Source organism: Rhinatrema bivittatum, chromosome 3 (assembly GCF_901001135.1).
Source record: "Rhinatrema bivittatum chromosome 3, aRhiBiv1.1, whole genome shotgun sequence".
In the NCBI taxonomy this organism is placed as follows: Eukaryota; Metazoa; Chordata; class Amphibia; order Gymnophiona; family Rhinatrematidae; genus Rhinatrema; species Rhinatrema bivittatum.
In genome coordinates, this window is record NC_042617.1 from 517809915 (window position 1) to 517832987 (window position 23073).

General features: G+C 47.3%; 1 protein-coding gene across 1 annotated transcript in view; it reads left to right on the forward strand.

Moving 5' to 3' along the window:
• NUGGC (nuclear GTPase, germinal center associated) overlaps positions 1 to 23073 on the forward strand; it is an 864070-nt gene that overhangs the window by 434215 nt on the left and 406782 nt on the right. Inside the window, exon 10 of the mRNA XM_029596224.1 lies at positions 15725 to 15811. Coding sequence (XP_029452084.1) covers positions 15725 to 15811 — 87 coding nt within the window. The remainder of the gene's footprint in view (positions 1 to 15724; positions 15812 to 23073) is intronic.

The following is a 23073-nucleotide window of genomic DNA, read 5'->3' on the forward strand; positions in this document are numbered from 1 at the left end:
TGCCGGTTTTCCTGCCCTCCCCCTTCCCCCGATTTAGCTATGGACCGCCGCTGGATCCCAGGGTAATTTAAGGCATTTCGGGGTGGGGGATTTAATTTAAAGGGTCGGGGGTGGGTTTTAGGGGGTTTTAGTGTGCCGGTTCACGATTTTAACGATTTTCACGATATTCTAAACACCCAAACGGCAACGATACGATTCCCTCCCCCTCCCAGCCGAAATCGATCGTTAAGGCGATCGAGGACACGATTCACATCTCTAATCGTCAGTACATTTGATTTGAACTTGAACCATATTAATGATTTCTGCTATAGCAATTAGAGATGCACAAAAACAGTGAATCTCATCAACATTTTAAACCTCTTGTCTAAAATCAACAATAAGCATTTCTGACTCTTTCAAATAAGTTGAAGACCAAAAACTCAACATTTCTTAGCATCCAGTCAGACGAATCCAGAACAAGTGGGTTTATGCTCCCCTACTAGCAGATGGAGACGAAATAAACTGATAGAGATGTGCTTCGGGTTTCATTTCAGGGCACACCCACGAGAATTTTGTTTTTCCCTCGGGTTTTTTTTTCAGGGGCCCCGATTTTCGGGTTAGCAGGTGCTAACTCCCGATAGTGCGCATTAATGTGGCAGAGTTAGCACACGCTAACCCGAAAATGAATTTTTTCCAAAATTTCGTAACAATTTTAATCATTTTCGGTTCTCCTGAACCATTCCGAATTAGGCAATTTTGTTGAAATTGCCTAATTCAGGAAAAACAATTGCACATCCTTCACATATAACCCCCTCTACTGACATCAGCCTGCCAATATTCTCTGTCTCCAGCAGATGGTGGATGTGCATCTCCCCCCTAGGAATTAGAGATGTGGTTTGTTTTTCGCCCTATTTAGGAAATTTACCGAAATTTCCTAATTCGTTCGTGTTTCGGGGCCTCCGAAACACGAAATAAACGGCGTTGGTTCGGAGGCCCCGAAACCGGAAACGAAATTTCCCCCCGACTTTCGGTGGAAATTTCGTTTCCACCACCCCCCCCCCCCCCCATCCCGATCCCTCCCCAAGACTTACGACGATCCCTGGTGGTCCAGCGGGGTCCCGGCTTCCATGTGCCCTCCGTGCCAGTGCAAGCCGCGCGCCTCAAAATGGTGCCGAATAGCCCGAACTACCATGTCACAGGGGCTTTCGGCGCTATTGGTCAGCCCCTGTCACATGGCCATCGGCGCCATCTTGTGCTCCTATCATGTGACAGGAGCTGACCAATGGCGCCGAAAGCCTCTGTGACATAGTATGGGCAAAGGCTATCGGCGCCATTTTGGTTACTGGCAGCCGACAACGAAATCGCTCTCCGACCCTTGCTTGGCCCCCAGGGATTATTGGCAAGCCTTGGGGGAGTCAGAAGCCCCCTCTTTTGTGCTAGAACCTGATAGAGACTGGGTACTGAAGCTCAGACATAGATCAGAATCATTTTTGAAATTGCAGGTTAGGATTTTTACTGATGTGTCCAAGATGACACAGAAGAAGAGGAAGCAATTTTTGCTCCTAAGACCTAAGGTCCTGCCAATAGGGGCCTTTTTCTTATTAAAATTGCCCTGCAAGTGCTATATGAAGTATAAAGAGGCTTCATATCTTTTCTTTCTTCCATCACAATTAATACAATTTCTGAGTGATAAAACTGTAATCTCTTAAGATAAAGTTGGGTAAATTTCATTGTTATGTCTCCCTAAATGGCTGAGCTTTTCTCTACTTACTATTAGAGATGTGAATCGTGTGCCAGATCATCTTAACGATCAGATTCGGCTGGGGGGGGGGGGGGGGGAATCTGATCGCTAAGATATGTGAATTGGAATAGTTTCCGATTCCAATTCACATCGCTAATTTTTTTTTTAGGGAGGCCCGCGCCGCTAAAAAAAACAAACCCACCCGACCCTTTAAATCGACCCCCCCAAAACCATTTAAAGTTACCTGGTGGTCCAGGGGGGCCTCGGGAAGAGGAGAGATCCAGGGGGGAATCGGGGAAAGATTTCCCGTTCCGAGGCATCAGCTGTTCTAAAAAAAAAATGGCACCGATGCCCCTTTGCCCTTACCATGTGACAGGGTATCCGTGCCATTGGCCGGCCCCTGTCACATGGTAGGAGCACTGGATGGCCGGCGCCATCTTTAAAGATGGCGCCGGCCATTGTTACTCATCAGCCCCTATTATAAAGTATAGTATGATGGGGTCGGGAGGGGGGGGGTCAATTTAAAGGGTCGGGTGTTTTTTGTTTTTTTAGCGGCGCGGGGCCTCCCTAAAAAAAAAAATTAGCGATGGGTCGGGAGGGTGGGGGAGGCTAAGGGGGGTCGATTTAAAGGGTCGGGTGGGTTTTTTTAAAATCGGCGCCATTTTAATTAGTGGTAGCCAAAATGGCGCCGATGGCCCGAGAGCGGGAGATCGCGCCGGGCCCCCCCCCCCCCACTGGACCACCAGGTAACTTAACATTTTGGGGAGGTTCGGGAGGGTGGGGGAGGGTAAGGAATTGGTTTTAAAGGGTCGGGGTGGGTTTAGGGGTTGTTTTGGTGTGCCGGTTTTCTCACCCTCCCCCAAATAATTCCCGTGCCCTATTTAACGATACAATACAAATGCCCCTGAGGCATTTGTATTGTATCGTGCACTCTAATGATTTAGGATGATTTGAAAATTATCTGACGATAATTTTAATCGTTCAGAAACGATTCACATCCCTACTTACTATGTCTATACCCCCTTTTGAGGTGCTGACTTATTTCCTGTTTTTTCCTATTAGTATTTTTTATAGTGGTACTGGATCCCACAATAATGAACTTAATTTATGAAGTGTTTTTTTTTTTCTCACAGGACAAGCAGGTGGTAGTCCTCACATATGGGTGACATCATCAGGATGGAGCCCAATCACGGAACACTTTTGTCAAAGTTTCTAGAACTTTGACTGGCACCTTCTGGGCATGCCCAGCATGGCACTAACCCTGCATCCAGCAGGGGTCCCCCTTTAGTCTTCTTTTTTCTGTACAGCAGTAGCCATGCAGGTTAAGGAGCTGTCTAGAGATTCCTGACAGGAATTTTCCTCATGGAACTTTTTAAACATTTTCAAAAAATTCTACCCCATAGGGGTCCCCCTATCGATATCTGTACTCCGCGGTCGAAATGTAAGGCTTTACCTTCGTTTGCAGTCGATTCCTGAAGCGTTTTCCCTTCGGGGCCTACTGGCCATCGACCGCACCATGGCTAAAATTTTGTCGAAGTCATGGCATCGGGTTTTCGTCGGTGCCCCAACTATCCTCGGACAATGTCCATCACAGACCCGCTTAGGGTTTGTGTATTGTGTTTGGGTCCAACTATGACATGAAAACTTGCACCAAATGTGCCCAAATGACGCCGAAGGGCCGTAAGGCTTGCTCAAAGATAGAATTTCTCTTTCAGTCAAATCCCCTAACTCCATTGACTTCATCTGAGCCGGAGCCATCGACCTCTCGCCAGCAGCGGGACACCGGTGCTGTCCGACCAGCATCGACTATTCCAAAGGTGTCAACCTCTTCCTCATCGCCTCAGGAGAGGGACCGAGGAGAACATTGTGAAAAGCATCGACACCGTCATCGGAAGGCTCAGTCCGCTGATCCAGGCTAACCCTCTGCATCGGCGTTGATAGAGCCACTGATAAAGAAATCCCATCCTGAGAAGGCCCCATCCTCTTTTGTGACTGGTTCACCGAGGCGTTCCCCACCTTCATTGGTGCCGGGAGCCACGATTCCACTTTCACTGGTGGACCCTGTGTTGCCTCCTACTCCTATGCCCCAGGCTTCCACAAGGAATTGGATTGGATGATCCAAGAGGCCATCGGTAAGGCACTTTCAACCTCCATCGGTACCGATGCCAGCCCCAGTCACCGACCCGATTCCCACAGCACTCGCACCCCTGCTTGGCAGGCTGGATGCATTGATCAGTGCTCTTCCACCGCTGGAACCGAGGACACCAGTATGTCCACTACCTTCCACGCTGATACCTTTGTCATCAGAGAATGAAGAAACACCGATATCTATACCGCCGTCTGGGATCTTGCCACCTATTCATCCATCGATGTTGCCGGTTCCATAGGTGCCTATGCCTCCATCTGTCCCGCCATCAATGCTGTTGGTGCCTCCATTGATGCCGTCTGTTCCACCTCCAATGCCGTCGATGCCTCGGCCTGGTCCATCGGGAATAGCACCATTACTCCCCTATGGAGATCCTATGGGAGCTGTTGACCAGCCTTACAATCCTTGGACCGATGATACTTCCCAGGATACTGATGACTTACCTTCAGAGCCATCTCCACCTGAGGAGAGAAAACGTTCTCCTCCAGAGGATATATCTTTCATTAATTTCATTAAAGAAATGTCTGAGACTATTCCATTTCATCTTCAGACAGAAGAGGACTCAAGGCACAAGATGCTGGAAGTTCTCCAGTTTCCTGATGCCCCAAAGGAAATCATGTCTATTCCTATTCATGAAATCCTCATTGATCTACTAAAGAGGAATTGGGAGCACCCAGGTACGGTACCACCTGTCAACCGTAAGACAGATGCCACCTATCTTGTACAGGCAGCTCCTGGGTTTCAAAGATCACAACTGGATCATCACTCTGTGATTGTAGAATCAGCCCAGAAAAAGGCAAGACATTCCAAACCTCATTCCTCCATTCCTCCAGGGAAGGAACAGAAATCCCTGGACACATTTGGCAGACGTGTCTTCAGGATCAATGCTGATATCTCGCATTGCTTCTACCAGTTATACATGACTCAGTATAACAGAGAACTTTTTTAGGAAGATCCAGGATTTCTCTGAATCTTTACCTGAGCAACTCCAGGGTCAGTTCCATGCTCTGGCTCAAAAAGGCCTGGATGCTGGCAAGCATGAGGTCCGCACTGCCAATGACATCTTTGACACTGCCTCCAGGGTGTCCGCAGTGGAGATTAGTGCAAGAAGATGGGCCTCGCTGAAGTCCTCCGAATTAAGACCAGAGGTACAGACAGGTTGGCTGATCTACCCTGTGCTGGAGATAACCTCTTCGGGGACAAAATTCAGGAGACTGTGGCACAGCTAAAGGACCACCATGAATCGCTGCGTCAACTTTCTTCAGTGCCTGCTGATTTCTCATCCACATCCAAGAGGATTTTCAGGTGAGACTCTAAGCGGCCAGCCTATAAGCCAAGAAAATATTATCCTCCTGCTTCTCAAGGTTGCCCCTCCAGACCTTATCAGAAATGTCAGTCCAGACAAACCCGACCTCAGAAGGCACAGCCAGCCCCTCAGCCGGGACCAGCTTCAGGATTTTGACTCCTCCCTGGAGAACATATGCCAACCTCCTCTTCCATCCGTACCTATCGGTGGTCGGTTGTACCACTTCACCAACCTATGGCACACGATCACCACAGAGCAGTGGGTACTTGCTGTGGTGTCTCAAGGTTACCACCTCAACTTCCTCACTGTACCAGCGGACTCTCCACCTCGGCTTACGTGGGGGTCGTCGGACCACTCTCCCCTTCTCGAATCCCGGGCAATAGAACCGGTGTCCCTCTCCCAACAGGGGCAGGGGTTCTATTCCCGTTATTTCCTCATACCAAAAAAGTCAAGTGGCGTTCGTCCAATTCTGGACCTTCGTGTCCTAAACAAGTATCTACAAAGCGAAAAGTTCAAGATGGTAACCTTGGGCTCTCTATTTCCTCTTCTGCAAAGAGTAGATTGGCTTTGCTCTCTAGATCTCCAAGACGCATACACACACATCTCGATCACTCCATCTCATCGCAAATTCCTGTGATTCCTGGTTGGCCCACAACACTTCCAGTACCGAGTGCTGCTAATCGGCCTGGCATCTGCTCCGTGAGTCTTTACCAAGTGCCTCGTAGTAGTAGCAGCCTACCTCAGGAGTCAAGGTGTCCATGTCTACCCTTATCTCGACGATTGGTTGATAAGGGCTCCGACTCAGTAAGCCGCACTGGCGTCCTTGCGTCTCACTCTTCATACCTTGGTCTCCCTAGGGTTTCTAATCAACTATCCCAGATCCAAGATAGTTCCATCTCAAACCCTATCCTTTAAAGGGGCTGATCTAGACACCATACAGGCGAAAGCCTTCCTCCCTCAGGATCGAGCTTTCACCCTTGCCTCCCTGGCGCATCTCCTGCAGACTCGAGTATCCTCTACTGCTCGTCACTTCCTCATACTGCAGGGTCACATGGCATCCTCGGTGCATGTCACTACGATGGCCATCTAGCCATGAGAGTAATGCAGTGGACCCTAAAATCCCAGTGGATCCAAGCTTGTCAGCCAATGTCCAGCATTGTCCAAGTTACCAAGCAGCTCCGCCTGTTGCTGGCCTGGTGGATGCAACAAAAAATATACTTCAAGGTCTTCCATTTCAAGCTCCAGAACTTCAAATTACCTTGACAACAGATGCCTCCAACCTAGGGTGGGGTGCTCATGTCGGCGACCTGCAGACTCAGGGAACCTGGTCTCCAGAGGAAGCCAAACACCAGATAAATTTCCTGAAGCTTCCTGCGATCAGATATGCCCTCAGGGTTTTTGAGGATTGCCTTTCAAACAAGGCCATCCTGATTCAAACCGACAATCAGGTGGCGATGTGGTACATCAACAAACAAGGGGGAACAGGGTCCTACCTCTTGTGTCAGGAAACTGCACTGATATGGGCGTGGGCCCTTTCCCACTCAATGTATCTCAGAGCCACCTACTTGGCGGGCGTAGACAATGTATTGGCGGACAGGTTGAGTCGCAGGTTTCATCCGCACGAGTGGTCTTTCAACCCCACGGTAACGGACACAATATTCCAACGTTCCTCACATAGACCTCTTTGCATCAGTCCACAACCGCAAAGCAGAAAACTTCTGCTCTCTCACTCGCAGCCACCTCTCGCAGCCAAAGGATGCTTTCACCCTCTTGTTGGCCAGCGGTCTCCTCTGTGCGTACCCTCCACTTACACTCATATTGAAGACTCTCGTCAAGTTACAGAGGGACAAAGGCTTAATGATTCTAATAGCCCCTCACTGGCCACGCCAAGTGTGGTTTCCAATCCTCCAAGACTTATCAGTATGCCGGCACATGGGGAAGAATCTGCTTCTGATAGCTCAGAACGACGGGTACCTGCGCCACTCCAACCTCCAGGCCCTGTCCCTGACTGCCTGGAATGTTGAAAGGTTGATGCTCCAACCTCTTAACCTTTCAGAGTCGGTGTCCAGAGACCTGGTAGCTTCACGAAAGCCTTCCACAAGGAGGTCTTATCATTCTAAATGGAAGAGGTTTACGGTCTGGTGCACTTCCATGTCCATAGACCCCTTCACTTGTTCCACTGCAAAGTTTATGGACTATCTCTGGCACCTGTTAGAGTCGGGCCTCAAAACTTCCTCCATCAGGGTGCATGTTATTGCGGTAGCTGCGTTCCACAGGGGTGTAGCTGATGTCTCTATTTCGACACAACCCTTAGTAGCACACTTCATGAGAGGCTTGTTCCATCTAAGACCTCCACTGCACCCTCCGGCCCCTGCTTGCGATCTTAACATGGTTTTGGGGTGGCTCATGAAACCTCTGTTTGAACCTCTCCACTCCTGTGATCTCCGTTATCTCAAGTAGTTTTCCTTCTCGCTATCACGTCCTCTCGCAGAGTTAGTGAATTGCAGGCATTAGTTACTTACCCGCCTTACACTAAAATTCTGCATGACAGAGTAGTGCTCCACAGTCACCCTAAAATTTTCCAAAGGTAGTATCAGAATTTCATATTAATCAATCTATAATACTACCTACTTTCTTTCCCAGGCCCCATGAGAACAGGCTCCCTGCATTCCTTGGACTGTAAACGTGCCCTAGCCTTCTATCTGGAGTGCACTTCAGCCCATAGGAAGTCCACCCAATTGTTTGTTGCTTTTGATACCATCAAAATGGGAAATCCGGTGGGAAAACAGACCCTCTCCTCTGGTTGGCGGACTGTATCTCCTTTTGCAGCAAGCAAGCAAGCATTCCGCTGCAAGACCGTGTGAAGGCACACTTGATCAGGGCCATGGCGACATCAGTAGCGCAGCTCCATTCGGTGCCGCTTGCTGACATTTATAAGGCTGCTACCTGGAGTTCTCTCCACACCTTCGCAGCCCATTATTGCTTAGATAAGGCTAGCAGGCAAGATTGCATCTTTGGCCAGTCTATTCTACGCAATTTGTTTTCAGTTTAACTATCCAACATCCTTCCACCGACCTGTTCAGTGTTCAGGATGCCCTCCTAACCAAATTTCCACCCCTGTTGTTGTGCCTGTTGCATGTCTTTGGGTGCATTTGGTGCATTGCTCGGGCATCCTCAGCTCGGTACTCACCCATATGTGAGGACTGCCATCCTGCTTGTCCTGTGAGAAAGCAGAGTTGCTTACCTGTAACAGGTGTTCTCACAGGACAGCAGGATGTTAGTCTTCACGAAACCTGCCTGCCACCCCGCAGAGTTGGGTTCACTTACGATTTATTTTATTTTTTGCACGTACTTTTTGCTATAAACGAGACTGAAGTGGGACCCCTGCTGGATGCAGGGTTAGTGCCATGCTGGGCATGCCCAGTAGGTGCCAGTCAAAGTTCTAGAATCTTTGACAAAAGTTTTCCATGATTGGGCTCCATCCTGATGATGTCTCCCGTATGTGAGGACTAACATCCTGCTGTTCTGTGAGAACACCTGTTACAGGTAAGCAACTCTGCTTTCCCCTATAAGATGTTTTTTCTTGATTTTGGAATGTAATCTGTACTTCATATATTTTCATTATTTAAGATTGTTCTTGATGTGTAAATTTATAAATGCATAAAAAAATAAATAAACCCTGCCCCTTTGCTCTCAATTTGGTCTAACAAAAGAGACCACATAACACCCATCTTGCGGAACCTTCACTGGCTCCCAATTAAATACAGAATCTCTTACAAGATTCTAACGATCATCCATAAAGCCATCCACAATATTTCACCCCTGGATCTTAAGTTCCCATTTCAACAGCACATGCCCTCCAGACCAGTGAGATCAGCATACAGAAACACCCTGTCGGCCCACCCCATCAAATCCACATTAAGGAAGAGAGCCCTCTCCACGACGGGACCTTTGCAATGGAACTCCCTCCCCCTGAGCTTAGACTCGAACAATGCCCAAACAACTTTAAGAAAAGATTAAAGACATGGCTGTTTGGGGAAGCTTTTGCCCAACTCGGTTGACCATTACGGTTCAGATTAGGCAACGTTGTTGAACTACATCACAAGAAAGCCGCTCTGAGGAGAGATATTCCATCATTTGTTCCTCAGTTGTATTACTCGTACCAAGTTATCTAATTGTTTTTCCCCGTTTTGCTTGGCTCCAAGTCTTGATCCCCCTGTTCAATGTAATGCATCCTTGTGCAAAGCTTATTGTTCAAATGTAAACCGAGGTGATTTGTAACTTGTTTACAAGAATATCGGTATAGAAAAATGCCAAATAAATAAATAGATAAATAAATTTGCCTCAGCAGCAGGTCCTGCTGTCCTGTAGAGTGTGAGTTGTCTGTGTTCCTGCTCTAGTCTTGCCTCACTCCTGGTCCTCAGTTCCTGCCTCTGGTCCCTGCCTGGTACTCGACTCTGCTTGAACTCCGCCTGCTCTGACTCCTTGCCTGGTTCTTGACTCTGCCTGACCGCTGCTGGCCTCTTCACCTGGACCTCATTGGCGCCACCTCCCATCGCCTACAAACATCTCCGGGAAGGCCCGCACCTAAGTCCTGCCGGCCCCAGTACCCAAGGGCTAAACCTGCGGGGAACGAGGGCTGGTATAGGTGAAGTTCCGGTTGGGCTTTCCTCCTTAGTACCACCTCACTGACAACGAGGACCTCCGGGGGCCACCCCCTTAGGATAGCAACAACCTCGCCTCAGCTTAAGGGTCTACTTTCCTAAAAGATTTCCTAATAGGTCTCTTCCCCAGTTGAGAATTCCTGAGGTGATTTATGTGGTCCCTCAGAGGTTTGCCTTGGGTCCGGTAGCTGGTTTTGCCGGCACAGACTTAGCTGCTCGAGCAGCTGAAAGGCAGCGGGTGCTGGGAGCTGAACGTGGTGCTGGCGGCAAATGCCCTCTCCCTCTGCAGATGGAGACCATCTCTGTGCTTAGCCAGGTAAGGCTGAGCTCTGCTAATTGTTTAGTAAAAAAAAAGAGAGAGAATCAGAGACAGTGAAAGGCAGTTCTTTTAGGACTTTCTTCCTCCTGGTCTCTGTGCTCAGTGCACCATTCCGATGTTTGTCCCGTTCTATGGGTGGTCAAGGGACATGGGCAGCCTGGTGGGTTGAGTGGCCTCAGTTGTCTAGGTCCCACTCTGACGATTCTTGGTTGTGTACCACGAGGTAGGCCTCATTGGCTTTTTGCACGCTTCTTAGGCTGCTCTCTATAGGGTTGTTGGTTCAGCGTGTGCATCTAGCTGTGTGTCCAGTTGTGCCTCCATTATTTTTTGGACACCTAGTTGGGCTTTATATTGCATCCAAGCTAGTGCTTCCTTGTGCGTTCAAGTTAAGCTTTCATTGTGTGTCTGTCCTTTGAGCCACACTTATTCTATGGATGTCTACAAATTTGGAGCCTAGCATTGGGATGCCCAAGTATTGGATGCTCAAATGTTGGACACTCAAGTTTTGGACATCTAGAATTTTTGGACGTCTTAAAAAAAAGCACTAGACACATGCCTCCAGCTGTCACTCAGCACATTGTGGGCCATAATTGTGCCTATACCTAAAAAGCCTAAGCTACTTTCTCTTTGCTCTCCCTGTCATATTAAGGCATCTCAGCCAGGAGTGCCCGCTAATTTGTGCCAGTGCTATTTGGAGGCTCAAGGAGATTTATTCTCCTCTGATTTCATGAAGCCTGGTTCTTCCCAGCTGGATGTAGGTCTGAGTAAAGATGACATAGGGGGGAGTACCTGATTTTGGAACTCCCCTAACTGGTTCCACAGCAGGGGATGGTAGCTCTGTGAGTTCACCCCAGGTACCTTCTGGTTTGGATACTTCTACATTTTTCTGGGTTCAATTGTTCTAGGGGTAGAAATCCTTTATTCAGGCACAATCCTCCTAGAATGGAAGAGCAGGTGGGAACCTTGGCTGGACCTTCTCTTAAGCACCGGAGTATTCCTAGAGCTGCAGTGGGTCCTTCTGATAAAGACCCGGATGGCATGGATGATGAAGCCAATCCTGATTCTCTGGAGGATTGTGACATCCCTCCAGGTCTAGAACCATATAGAATTATGCTATGGTTTTTTCATGGAGATGAGCTGCCAGCTTTGATCTCCCAGACCTTGGAAATGCTCGGGGTCCCTGGGACAGATCCCATGTTTGAACCAAAGAAAAATCCCATTTTGTTTTCCTTGTGTAAAGCCTCTTTTTTTTCCCCCAGTGTTGGAGGCCATTCAAGAATTGATCTTGTGTGGGGTACCCCAGAGGCTAATTTCAAAGAGGGGGGGGGTCAGGTTTTGGAAGGCATGTACCCTCTGGATCTAGTGGTAAGAAAGCGCTTACATTTTCCGAAGGTGGATGCGCTTGTGTGTGCATCTCCATGAAAAAACCTTCCATTCCCATGGAAGGAGTGGCCTTGAAGGATGCTCATGATACAAAGATTGAGACTATCCTCAAGCAGGCATTTAAAGCAGTGGCAATGACCCTGCAGATCGCTTCTTGTTGTTCCTTGGTGGCTCGCTCTGTTTTGCTTCTTTCCCAGGAAGTTGATGACTCTGGGGCAAATTCCAGGAATGTTATGGAACCAGCTACTGCCTTCTTAGTTGATGCGGGCTGTGATTTGGGGTTGAAGCCACCAGAGAGGTGGCTTCCATACTAGTGGCTAGGAGCTAGTTATGGTTGAGAAATTGGTTGGCTGATTGCATCTCCAAGGCTAACCTTACCAAGTTGCCCTTTAATAGCTCACTTTTATTTGGGAGTGAGTTGAAGAAACTGGCCAGTAAGTGGGGCGAATCTTTGGTTCCTCGTTTGCCAGAGGATAAGAAGCAGACACAGCACTCCTTTTCCATGAGAGGTCATGCTAGAGGATCCAGTTTTAGACTCTATAGAGGACTCGGCCTTTCGGTAGTTCTTAGTCCTTTTACCCCAGGCAACCCAGGAAGGGTTCAGTCTGGGTAGTGAAACCTCCCAAGCCTCCCAATGAAGGTTTGCTGACCCACCCCCAGGAACAGGAGATAGGGGAATGCCTCTCTCTCTTTTATCAGGGATGGATCAAAATCACATCAGATCAGTGGGTCCTGGAAGTGATATGAGTTCTGCAGTGTTCTTTGGGATGTGTTCATGGAGTCTCCCTGCCGCTCCCTGCAGAAGAAGCAGGCATTGAAAAATATATTGACAAGGCTTCTCAGTCTGAGGTCTTTGGTCCTGGTTCTTAAGTTTCATGAAAATATGGGTTGATATTCCATTTATTTCGTCGTGCCAAAGAAGGAGGGCTCCTTTCATCCCATCCTGGATCTCAAAGGTGTCAACTGTCATCTCCGGGTGAAACATTTCCGCATGGAGACTTTATGTTCAGTGATAATGGCTGTACAGTCGGGGAAATTTATGACCTCCCTGGATCTATCAGAAACATACCCACATTCCCATTAATGCTTTCTGCGGTTTGCAGTTCTGGGGCACCTTTTTCAGTTTCAGGTGCTGCCCTTCGGTTTGGCCACTACTCCAAGAACCTTCTCCAAGGTAATGATGGTAGTTACAGCAGAACTGAGAAAGGGTGGAATCCTAGTATTTGGATGACTAACTGATCCGAGCCAAGTTGCCGGAAGAGAGTCACCTGGTGACTCACAAGGTGACTTCCCTGCTGCAGGAACTTGGCTGGGTGGTGAACCTAACCAAGAGCAGTCTTCAGCCTACTCAGTTGCTGGAATACCTCGGGGTTCATTTCGACACAAAGCAGGGCAAGGTGTTCCTACCAGAAGCTTGAATTCAGAATTTGCTGGTGTAGCTCTGTCTGCTGATGAGCACCACGCGTCCGACTATATGGTCTTACCTGCAGGTACTTGGCTTAATTGCAGCAACCCTGAAGGTGGTACCATGGGCGAGGGTGCATATGTGTCCTCTTTAGTGCTCCCTGATGTCTCAGTGGAACCCGCAGTCTCAAGACTATTCAATTCGGCATCACCTGCCGATGGAGGTCTTCTCACAACTGCAGGAAGGGAATTTCCCTTATCCCTCCAGACTGGCTGGTACTGATGATGGATGCGAGTCTCCTTGGTTGGGGAGCTCACTGTCAGGAGCTGACAGCGCAAGGCTTCTGGAATTTAGAGGAGTCTGTCTGGAACATCAATCGCCTGAAAGCCAGAGCAGTCTGGTTAGCATGATTACAGTTCAGCGACAGGCTGCAGGGTTGTTCAGTCCGAATAATGTCAGACAATGCTATGATGGTGGCTTCCATCAATTGGCAGGGAGGAACCAAGAGCCAACAGGAAATAGAACAACATATAGAATGGGCAGAAGTGCATCTACAGACGATCTTGGCCTCGCACATCTCAGGCAAAGACAACATAAGAACAGACTTTCTCAGGAGGGAAAGTCTGGACCCAGGACAGTGGGCATTGTCAGACGAGGCATTTCAACTGATTTGGGATCCCTGGGTCTTCCGTTCTTGGACCTGTTGGTGACATTGTGCAATGAAAGGTTCCACACTTCTTCAGTCACAGAAGAGATCCGATGTCCTTGGGGATCGATACCGTATGCTGGAGTGGCTGGAAGACAAGTTGCTGTATGCCTTTCCTCTGTAGTCCATGCTGAGCAGATTGATTTGAAGGATCGAGCACTGCAGAAGGATGGTGCTCTTGGGTGCTGTGGATTGGTCCAAGAGACAATGGTGTGCGGATCTGCAGAGACTCTGGTGGACTCACCTCTTCAACTTCCAGCACACATTGTGGCAGGGACCTATTCTTCAAGAAGATCCAAATCAATTTTGTCTTTCGGTTTTGCCCTTAAAAAGGCTTACTTGCTGAAACATGGCTATTCTGCGGCAGTGATTTCCACCTTACTAAGAACTAGAAAGTTCTTCACCCCTTGTCTTTCATGTGGGTTTGGAGCGTGTATGAGGCCTGGTATGAAGATTGAAGCACTCTTCTTTCTTTCGTCAAGATTCTGCTCATTTTGGAATTTTTGCAGGATGGCTTGCTTAAAGGCTTGGCTCTCAATTCCTTGAAGGTATAGGTAGCGGCGTTCTCCTGTTTTAGGGGTTGGCTCATCCTAATGTGGCCCATTTTCTGAGATGCGTGAAGCATCTTCAGCCTCACTTGTGGTTTCCTGTGCCCTTGTGGAGTCTTAATTTGGTATTGGACTTCTTGGCAGGCCCTGCATTTAGACCACTACATACTCTCTCCTTGCAGATGTTGACCTTGAAGACGGTATTTCTTGTGGCATTTTGTGTTGTGTGTAGGGTTTCTGAACTGCAGGCCCTGTCTTGCTGGGAACCATTTCTGCAGGTGACTCCAGGGGTGGTACAGCTGCGTAATGTTCCTTCTTTACAGAAGGTGGTCACTGAGTTTCACTTGAATCAGTCCATCTCCTTGCCGTCCTTAGACAGAGAGCGAGATGTAGAGGAGTATCATTTGTTGCAACCCTTGGATGACAGGAGACATATTGTCCGATATTTCAAGGTTACTGAACCTTTACGGAAGTTGGACTGTCTGTTTATCCTTCATGGCGGTACTAGACAGGGAGAGCTAGCCTCCCTAGGGAGGCTATGATAGCTCACTGGATTAAAAAGGTAGTTGCAGCTGCATATGTGGATGCCGGGAAGCTGTTACCTAGTCAGGTTAGGGCTCATTCCACTAGGGCTCAGGCAGTGTCATGGGCAGAAGTTAGATTGTTGTCCCCCTTCGACATTTACCGAGCTGCGACATGGTCCTCCTTACACACCTTTTCTAGGAATTATCGTCTGGATGTGCAGGCCTGAAAAAATGCGGCCTTTGCATGTGCAGTTTTGACTGGATCGCGGGCAGCCTCACACTCTTTTCAGGAGTAGTTTGAATACATACCACTTGTTCTGGATTCATCTGACTGGACACTAAGAAATGAGAAATTACTACTTACCTGATAATTTCTTTTTCTTTAGGACTGTCAGATGAATCCAGTTTTCCTCCCTTGGCTGCCAAATGATTGTATTATAGTCCTCCTGCGTGGCTACGTGTTACAGGGATTACTGGTAAGTGTTATACCAGTCCCTATACTAGCATTATTACATTCTTGTCTGAGCTCAGTGTTGCCTGTTGGCTGAATATTGAAATCATTATCTGTTTTTAATCAAGTTTTTTTGCTAGTCTGTCCACAGTTGCTTTTGAAGAAAATACTGGCCTGGCTGATGTCACTAGAGGGAGTTATATATGGTGACGTCAGTTTGCTCCATCTCCATCTGCTGGTAGGGGAGCATAAACTCACTTGTTTTGGATTCATCTGACTGTCCTAAAGAAAAGGAAATTATCAGGTAAGTAATGATTTTTTTTTTCAAATCTGTTGTACATTTTCTCATTGTGTTTTGATGCCAATTATTATGTAAGCATCTCTGTGTTCCAGTTTGTGAAATTTATTTTATTTTTTATTATGTATGACCGAAAGTAAAATTCAAAGCAAATTATGGGCCTAATTTACTAAGGTTTTTTGTGTCTATGGGAAAAATGCTTATTAAATGATCCGCCTATGTATGTTCATTTTTTTTTATCTTTCTAAATCTAGCAATTTACAAGCATAAATGATGCTATTATAGAAAGCAATAAGACCAAGAAGATCAAAGAAACAAAAAGAATAACGAAAATGCTAAAGGTACTGTGAGCTCATGCTATTCTTTTTTAACAATTCCTTTATTGGCAGAAAGGTGTCAGCTACAATCAAAGCTGAAACACATTTGAAACAAGAAAGAAAGAAAAAAATACCTGTTTTGTTTTTTTTCAGCTCACACAGGGTTTCCCAATATAAAATCTTGGGCTGAATTTGCAAAAGGATTTCCGTGCATGAAACTGGATTTTGCATGTATAAATCGATGTTTGAAAATAGCTACTTTTATGTGTGTAACTCCTTTGAAAATTCACTCCATAGCGCTGAATTTTCAAAAGGTTTCACATGTGTAAATGGACTTTTGAAAATTGCCTAGATAACGCCATAACGCATGGTGTGATGCAAATTAGGAAAAGGGGAGGAGTTTGGGGCAGGATTTCTGGCCAAGTGGGCTGGCTTTCCAGTTTGCAAAGCCATACTGCACAGTTTTCACTACACCTTTTTCATGAAGCCATGTGATATGGCTTTATCGCACTTTGCAAATAGTGTTTTCAGTATTTTAAGTGAGAGAGAGAGAGAGAGAGAGAGACTAGCTATAAAGCCCTCATACTAGGTAGGTATTTATACCTTTAAGGGAGGCCCACCTAGCTACTCAAGGTTTAGGTATTAGTGTAAGGGTGAGGGGCCACTTTGACATGAGAGTGTGACATACGAACAGAACAATGCACTCTTGTGAAGATTTGATAACCTTCGGAGTGAGGAAACTCACACAAAGGTGAAATTTGTGCAATGTTCTCGCAACCTAACTTGATGTTATCCAGGAGAGAACCTTGCACAAATCTTATCTTTGGGTGAGTTTCCTCACTCCGAAGGTCATAAAATCTTCACAAGAGTGCACTGTTCTGTTTCTACATCGCACTCTGCATGTCAAAGTGGCCCCTAACCCCTACACTAATACCTAAACCTCACCTCGAGTAGCTAGGTGGGCCTCCCTTAGAGGTATAAATACCTACCTAGTATGAGGGCCTTATAGCTAGTCAATCTCTCTCTCTCTCTTTCTTGTAATACCTATGTGAAGCGATAAACAGCCTGTTACCTTAAAACATGCCCCTTTTCCTATCACATGCGATATTAGGGCATTTTGATAAATCCAGGCCTAAGAAAACTATCAATATAACCCACATGGAGTTAATTTGATATGTTCAGACTGTTAGGGGCAGAATCACTGAATATAGTGCTGATATTTGGGTGTAGTAATAGACTTGACAGATAATGTATGTGGATATTTTCCCATGCTAGGTTTGTTTGAGCTAGCTTGAATAATTGTGCCATTTTGAATAATAGGTGGTGAACATATATACTGTATATTATCTATAAAATATTTTAAGAACTGGTATATGATTGAGATTTTGTATGCTGCATTCTGATTCTGCTTGTAGCCCATTGGGTGTCCAAAAGCAGGCGACTAAGGCTCAAGGACAGTATAACTCTGATGCCAAGTTCCTTAGAAGTACACTATTGTAAAGTTTTTAAATATATTATTTTCAACTTTTGCTTTTTGTTTTGTATTGCTGATAGCATTTTGTAGTGCCTGCTTAGTATATGTTTTTTAGGTTACACAATATACAAAACAAATACATCATGTAATATAATCGGTACTCAGCTGATCATAAAATACAGTAAGACAGCTTATACAAACTTGTTATACTACCTCCTATCTTAAACATGGAGGTCGAGGCTATATTCACATTCACATTAAACAACAAACAGCATATCTTGAGAAGCACTAGGGATGTGCAGCCAAAAAGTTTTCGTTGCATTCGTGATACGTATTCGTGGAGTGTCAATTCTGTTCCATACGGACGTATGGAGAATTCCATACGTCGATCTGTCAATACGTTTTCCGGTTCCCATTAAAGTCAATGGGGGAAGGATTTCCAGCCTATTTTTGGCTGCAGAATTGGGGTTTTCTTATCAATTTTCATGAAAATTCTGGAGAGCAACCATCACAACAACAAAACAGCTCCAAGGTACTTAGACTGTGGCAAAGTGGCACCAAAGTGGCATGAATAGCCTAAGGCACTGGAAAGGTGTAAAGGGGTACCAGAAGTGGCAAGAGTGCTTTAACAGAGGCACAAAGCAGCAGTGAGAATGTCAAAAACACACCACAGCTTCAAAAGGGAGCACCGATAGCAGATGCATGAACCATCAAAGGCAGCACGACAGGCAAAGCGGCAAGACAAGTGGCATTGACATCCAACAGGACAATGAAGGGGGAACATAGCAAGCAGATAGACTAGCACCAACACACTGAGGAACCATGATAGTGGCAAGAACACCACAAGGAGTTAAGTGAGTCATGTGGTGTATGGCAGCAAAGCAGAGTGGCAGAAAGCTGATAGGGGCAAGACAGGCTGGCAGAGTGGAGGTAGTCTGGTCCCTGTGGTTTTGATAGGGGAAAGACAGGTTGGCCCAGGAGAGAGTTCCCTTTCCTTTGTGCAGGAAAGGACTCCCTGGAACGGGTTCACCCCTAGAGTGGGGTGTTTCCATTCGCGTCTAGTGAATACCGTTGGCGTCTAGTGAATACCGACTGTACTTACGCACTTCAGCTGATGACAAAGGAACTTGAAGAGCTCTCAGAAATAAGAATACTGCTACTCAAGTCCAAATCAGCAATATCAACCTATGTTGACTTTGTACCGTAGAGGTCAAACACTTGTAGGAACACAAGGACTGGATGAACAGGCACAGCAATGGAGGTCAAACACTTGTAGGAACAGAAGGCCTGGACTGACAGGCAAAGCAATCGAGGTCAAACACTTGTAGGAACACAAGGCCTGGTTGAACAGGCACAGCAATCTAGGTCAAACACTTGTAGGAACACAAGGCCTGGATGAACAGGCACAGGAATCGAGGTCAAAGACTTGTAGGAACACAAGGCCTGGACTGACAGGCAAAGCAATCAAGGTCAAACACTTGTAGGGACACAAGGCCTGGATGAACAGGCACAGCAATCGAGGTCAAACACTTATAGGAACACAAGGCCTGGATGAACAGGCAAAGCAATCGAGGTCAAACACTGGTAGGAACACAAGGCCTGGATGAACAGGCACAGCAATCGAGGTCAAACACTTGTAGGAACACAAGGCCTGGATGAACAGGCAAAGCAATCGAGGTCAAACACTGGTAGGAACCCAAGGCCTGGATGAACAGGCACAGCAATGGAGCTCAAACAGTTATAGGAACACAAGGCCTGGATGAACAGGCACAGCAATCGAAATCAAACACTTGTAGGGACACAAGGCCTGGATGAACAGGCACAGCAATCGAGGTCAAACACTTGTAGGAACACAAGGCCTGGATGAACAGGCAAAGCAATCGAGGTCAAACACTGGTAGGAACCCAAGGCCTGGATGAACAGGCACAGCAATGGAGCTCAAACACTTGTAGGAACCCAAGGCCTGGATGAACAGGCACAGCAATTGAGGTCAAACACTTTTAGGGACACAAGGCCTGGATGAACAGGCACAGCAATCGAGGTCAAAGATTTGTAGGAACACAAGGCCTGGATGAACAGGCACAGCAATCGAGATCAAACACTTGTAGGGACACAAGGCCTGGATGAACAGGCACAGCAATCGAGGTCAAAGATTTGTAGGAACACAAGGCCTGGATGAACAGGCACAGCAATCGAGGTCAAACACTTGTAGGAATACAAGGCCTGGATGAACAGGCACAGCAATAGAGGTCAAAGACTTGTAGGAACACAAGGCCTGGACAGTTGATGGTCAGGCACAGCAATTCATGTCAGGTAAATGTGCTGCAGTGCTTATATTATCTGGAGCATAGGAGGCAATTGGAGCTGCTGCAAGGCTTTGAATTGCTTTTATTCATCTTGCCATTCACAGGGAAAATTTGGAAACCCAAGCAAAGGCAGATATACTTTCAAAAACACTAGCATTTCCATCAACTCTGGTGCCAGCCTTTAGCGGTGAGGGCTCATGATATCCCCTGTCATTGAAAAGACACGTTCACTGGGCACACTGGTTGGTGGCAATGACAGATATCGCTGAGCCACTTTGGCTAGGTGTGGCCAGACAGTGGACTTGTGTGCCCAATATGCCAGCGGATCTGTCTGCATTTTCTCTATCGGCTCTGAGAGATACCCTGTCACAGACAGCTGTGCTGCTGTCTCCTTCTGTGCTTGGGCGGGCTCAGAGTCACTCAATCCAGCTACTTTCTCTCTCGCCCGTTGCACAACTGATGAATCTTTATGTCCAACATGCCTTGGGGGTTCTGACGTGGAGGAGGAGGTACTATCTGTCACTGACACAGTGCTGCTCCTGCTTGGGCTAGCAGCACAACTCTCTGACGTGCCTGCTGTTTCCACCTCTGCTTCAAGTCTAATCTGTCTCCGCCTATGGCGCTCCTGTTCACGGACCTTTGCTAACAGTAGCTCCTTCACAAATGACAGACAATTGGTCTGTAGGGCGAGTTTACCTTTCACACTGGGATCAGAGGCAAGCATGTATGTGCGGTCGTCTGTTAAAAGCCTTAATCTGTCTTTCACCTGCTGCTGCAAAACATCCAGACACTGCAGCACCTCAGCAGTCATTCCCTCTTCCCGTTTAAAGGCCTCCAAATGTTCATCCAGGAATTTAACTATAGGGATGATGTCAGCCAAGGTGGCACTTCTGGAACTCAGCTCCTCCGTGACATCCTTGAAGGGCTGCAGGATTTTTACCAGCTGACTCATGACTAACCAATCATGATGCCCTATGGGATTCTGCACACCTATGTCCATTCTACCAGAAAGTTCATGAAGGGGTGTCTGCAGCTCCAGTAACCTCTCCAGCATCATAAATGGGGAATTCCACCGGGTGGCAATGTCTTGAATGAGACGCTTGTGAGGCATATCCAAATCAGTCTGCTTTTGTCGGAGAATCTGCCCCGCCTTGACACTTCTGTGGAAGTGTGCTATGTTCCTGCACTTCTGTATTAACGTATGCAGGTATTCATTTTCCTTGTCATTGGACTCCAAGCCCAGAGCTGACTTCACTACCAGGTGCAGAGTGTGTGCAAAACATCGGATGTTCTTAAACTGCCCATCGCTTATTGCCTTAACCATGTTTGCACCATTGTCTGTGACAAAGAACCCTGCCTGCATTTTCCTGTCTCGCTGGTGTAGTTGCCAGCCCTCCAGCATCTTTCTGATGCATGCTAGAATATTGGCAGCGGTATGGGCCTGGTCCATCAGGTGGGTGTGCAGTAAAGCCCACCACCACCCTGATACTTCTTCAGTAATAGAGCTGCTGGCTGCCCCTGCCTCTGCCATGTCCCACCAGTGTGCTGTCAGAGAGAGGTAAGAGTGTGCAGCATTCATGGTGATCCAGATATCGCAGGTGAAATGCACTCTTCCGTCTGCCTTAACTAGCAGTGCTTGCAAGCGACTGCGACACTGCTTGTACAGGCTGGGGATGACCTTTCTACTAAATGTGGTTCTGCACGGGAATTTGGAAGTACGACCTTCAAAAAATGCTTGAAACCCACATTTTGCACTAGCTGCAAGGGCTGGTCATCAAGGGCAATCATTTCCCCAATGCTCCTGGTTACAACTTTTGAGGCTGCCTGCCTCCTACCCCGGAATAGCGTTACCGCACTCCACCCCATTTCCTCCATGGTGGATTGTCGCTTCTGCCACATGTCAGGGGGTTGCTGGCCTGCCACCTGACTGCTAGAAGGGTATGAGGGCGTGGGCTGACTCTGCTGCTTTCCTACCACTGCATACTGGTTGGAAGGGGTCCCCCGACTGGAACTGCCACCATCCCCAGATGGCAGTAATCTTGTTGGGTGTTGCCTCTTCATATGATGGTTCATGCCAAAATTAGATAGATGTCCCATTTGCTTGCCTCTGCTAATATCCCTGGCACAGTAATTACACCGAGCATAACGCAGGTCTTCCGTCACTTTAAAGTGTTTCTAGATCGGAGATGTCTTTCGTGATCCTCCCCTCTCTAACACCTTGGGGGTGGATGCTGGCACTGGAGTTGAGGTAGTGGGTGCACCCTGAGAAGCAATGCCAGAGGGGGCATCAGTCACCCTCTGTCCCCGTACTGACTGCTCTTCCTCCTCCTCGATATCACTGTCATCTCTCCCCTGCTGCACATTTCTGGAGGCTAAGACAGGACTAACTGATTCTACCGAAGATTCGTCAGCTATTACTTTTTCCATTTCTGATGAGAATCCCACACAAGAAGATTCTTCATCTGAATCAGAAGCTAACAGTGACTGCGCCACCTTGTGAATGCTAAGTGTTAGTCGAGACTTCTGTCCCCCTGCTGCTTTTGGGTGTCTACATTTTGTCAGGCATGACTCTGCCTCCCCTTCCCTCTCCTCCAAAACTACAGGGCCAGAAACAAGTGGTGGCGATGGCGATGTATCATGGTCAGATTTCATTTTTTTTGGCATGGAATTGCCATCCCCTACAAAGAGTTTAGATTGCGACAGTTGCCTTTTTAGCTGTACTGGTGGTGTTGCATTAGTGTCTTTTGGGGTGCCTCCTCTGCCAGTCCCAATCAGTCGATTGCATCTCTCTTTCCCTGACATTATGGATTTTATGTCACTGAGTAGTAACACTGCCCACTGTCCCACAATAATAATGTTCAGTCTGTTTAAAAGGCCCACTGTCACGGTGCCTGGCTGTGCACTAATGTGTGTGGTATGCACACAGAAGCTGCTTGCTTGTAAGCTCAAAAGAGGCAGACTCCCCGGGCGCTTGACTGCACAGACCCACTGAATAATAATGTTCAGTCTGTTTAAAATGCCCACTGCCCACTGTCACGCTGCCTGGCTGTACACTAATGTGTGTGGCATGTACACAGAAGCTGCTTGCTTGTAAGCACAAAAGAGGCAGACTCCCCGGGCGCTTGACTGCACAGACCCACTGAATAATAATGTTCAGTCTGTTTAAAATGCCCACTGCCCACTGTCACGCTGCCTGGCTGTACACTAATGTGTGTGGCGTGCACACAGAAGCTGCTTGCTTGTAAGCACAAAAGAGGCAGACTCCCGGGCGCTTGACTGCACAGACCCACTGAATAATAATGTTCAGTCTGTTTAAAATGCCCACTGCCCACTGTCACGCTGCCTGGCTGTGCACTAATGTGTGTGGCGTGCACACAGAAGCTGCTTGCTTGTAAGCAGAAAAGAGGCAGATTCCCTGGGCACTTGACTGCACAGACTCAGCCTGTTAAACTTCCCAGTGAAGCCCAGTGCACTGAGAGACTAAGTAATTGGAATTAAAAAAAGCA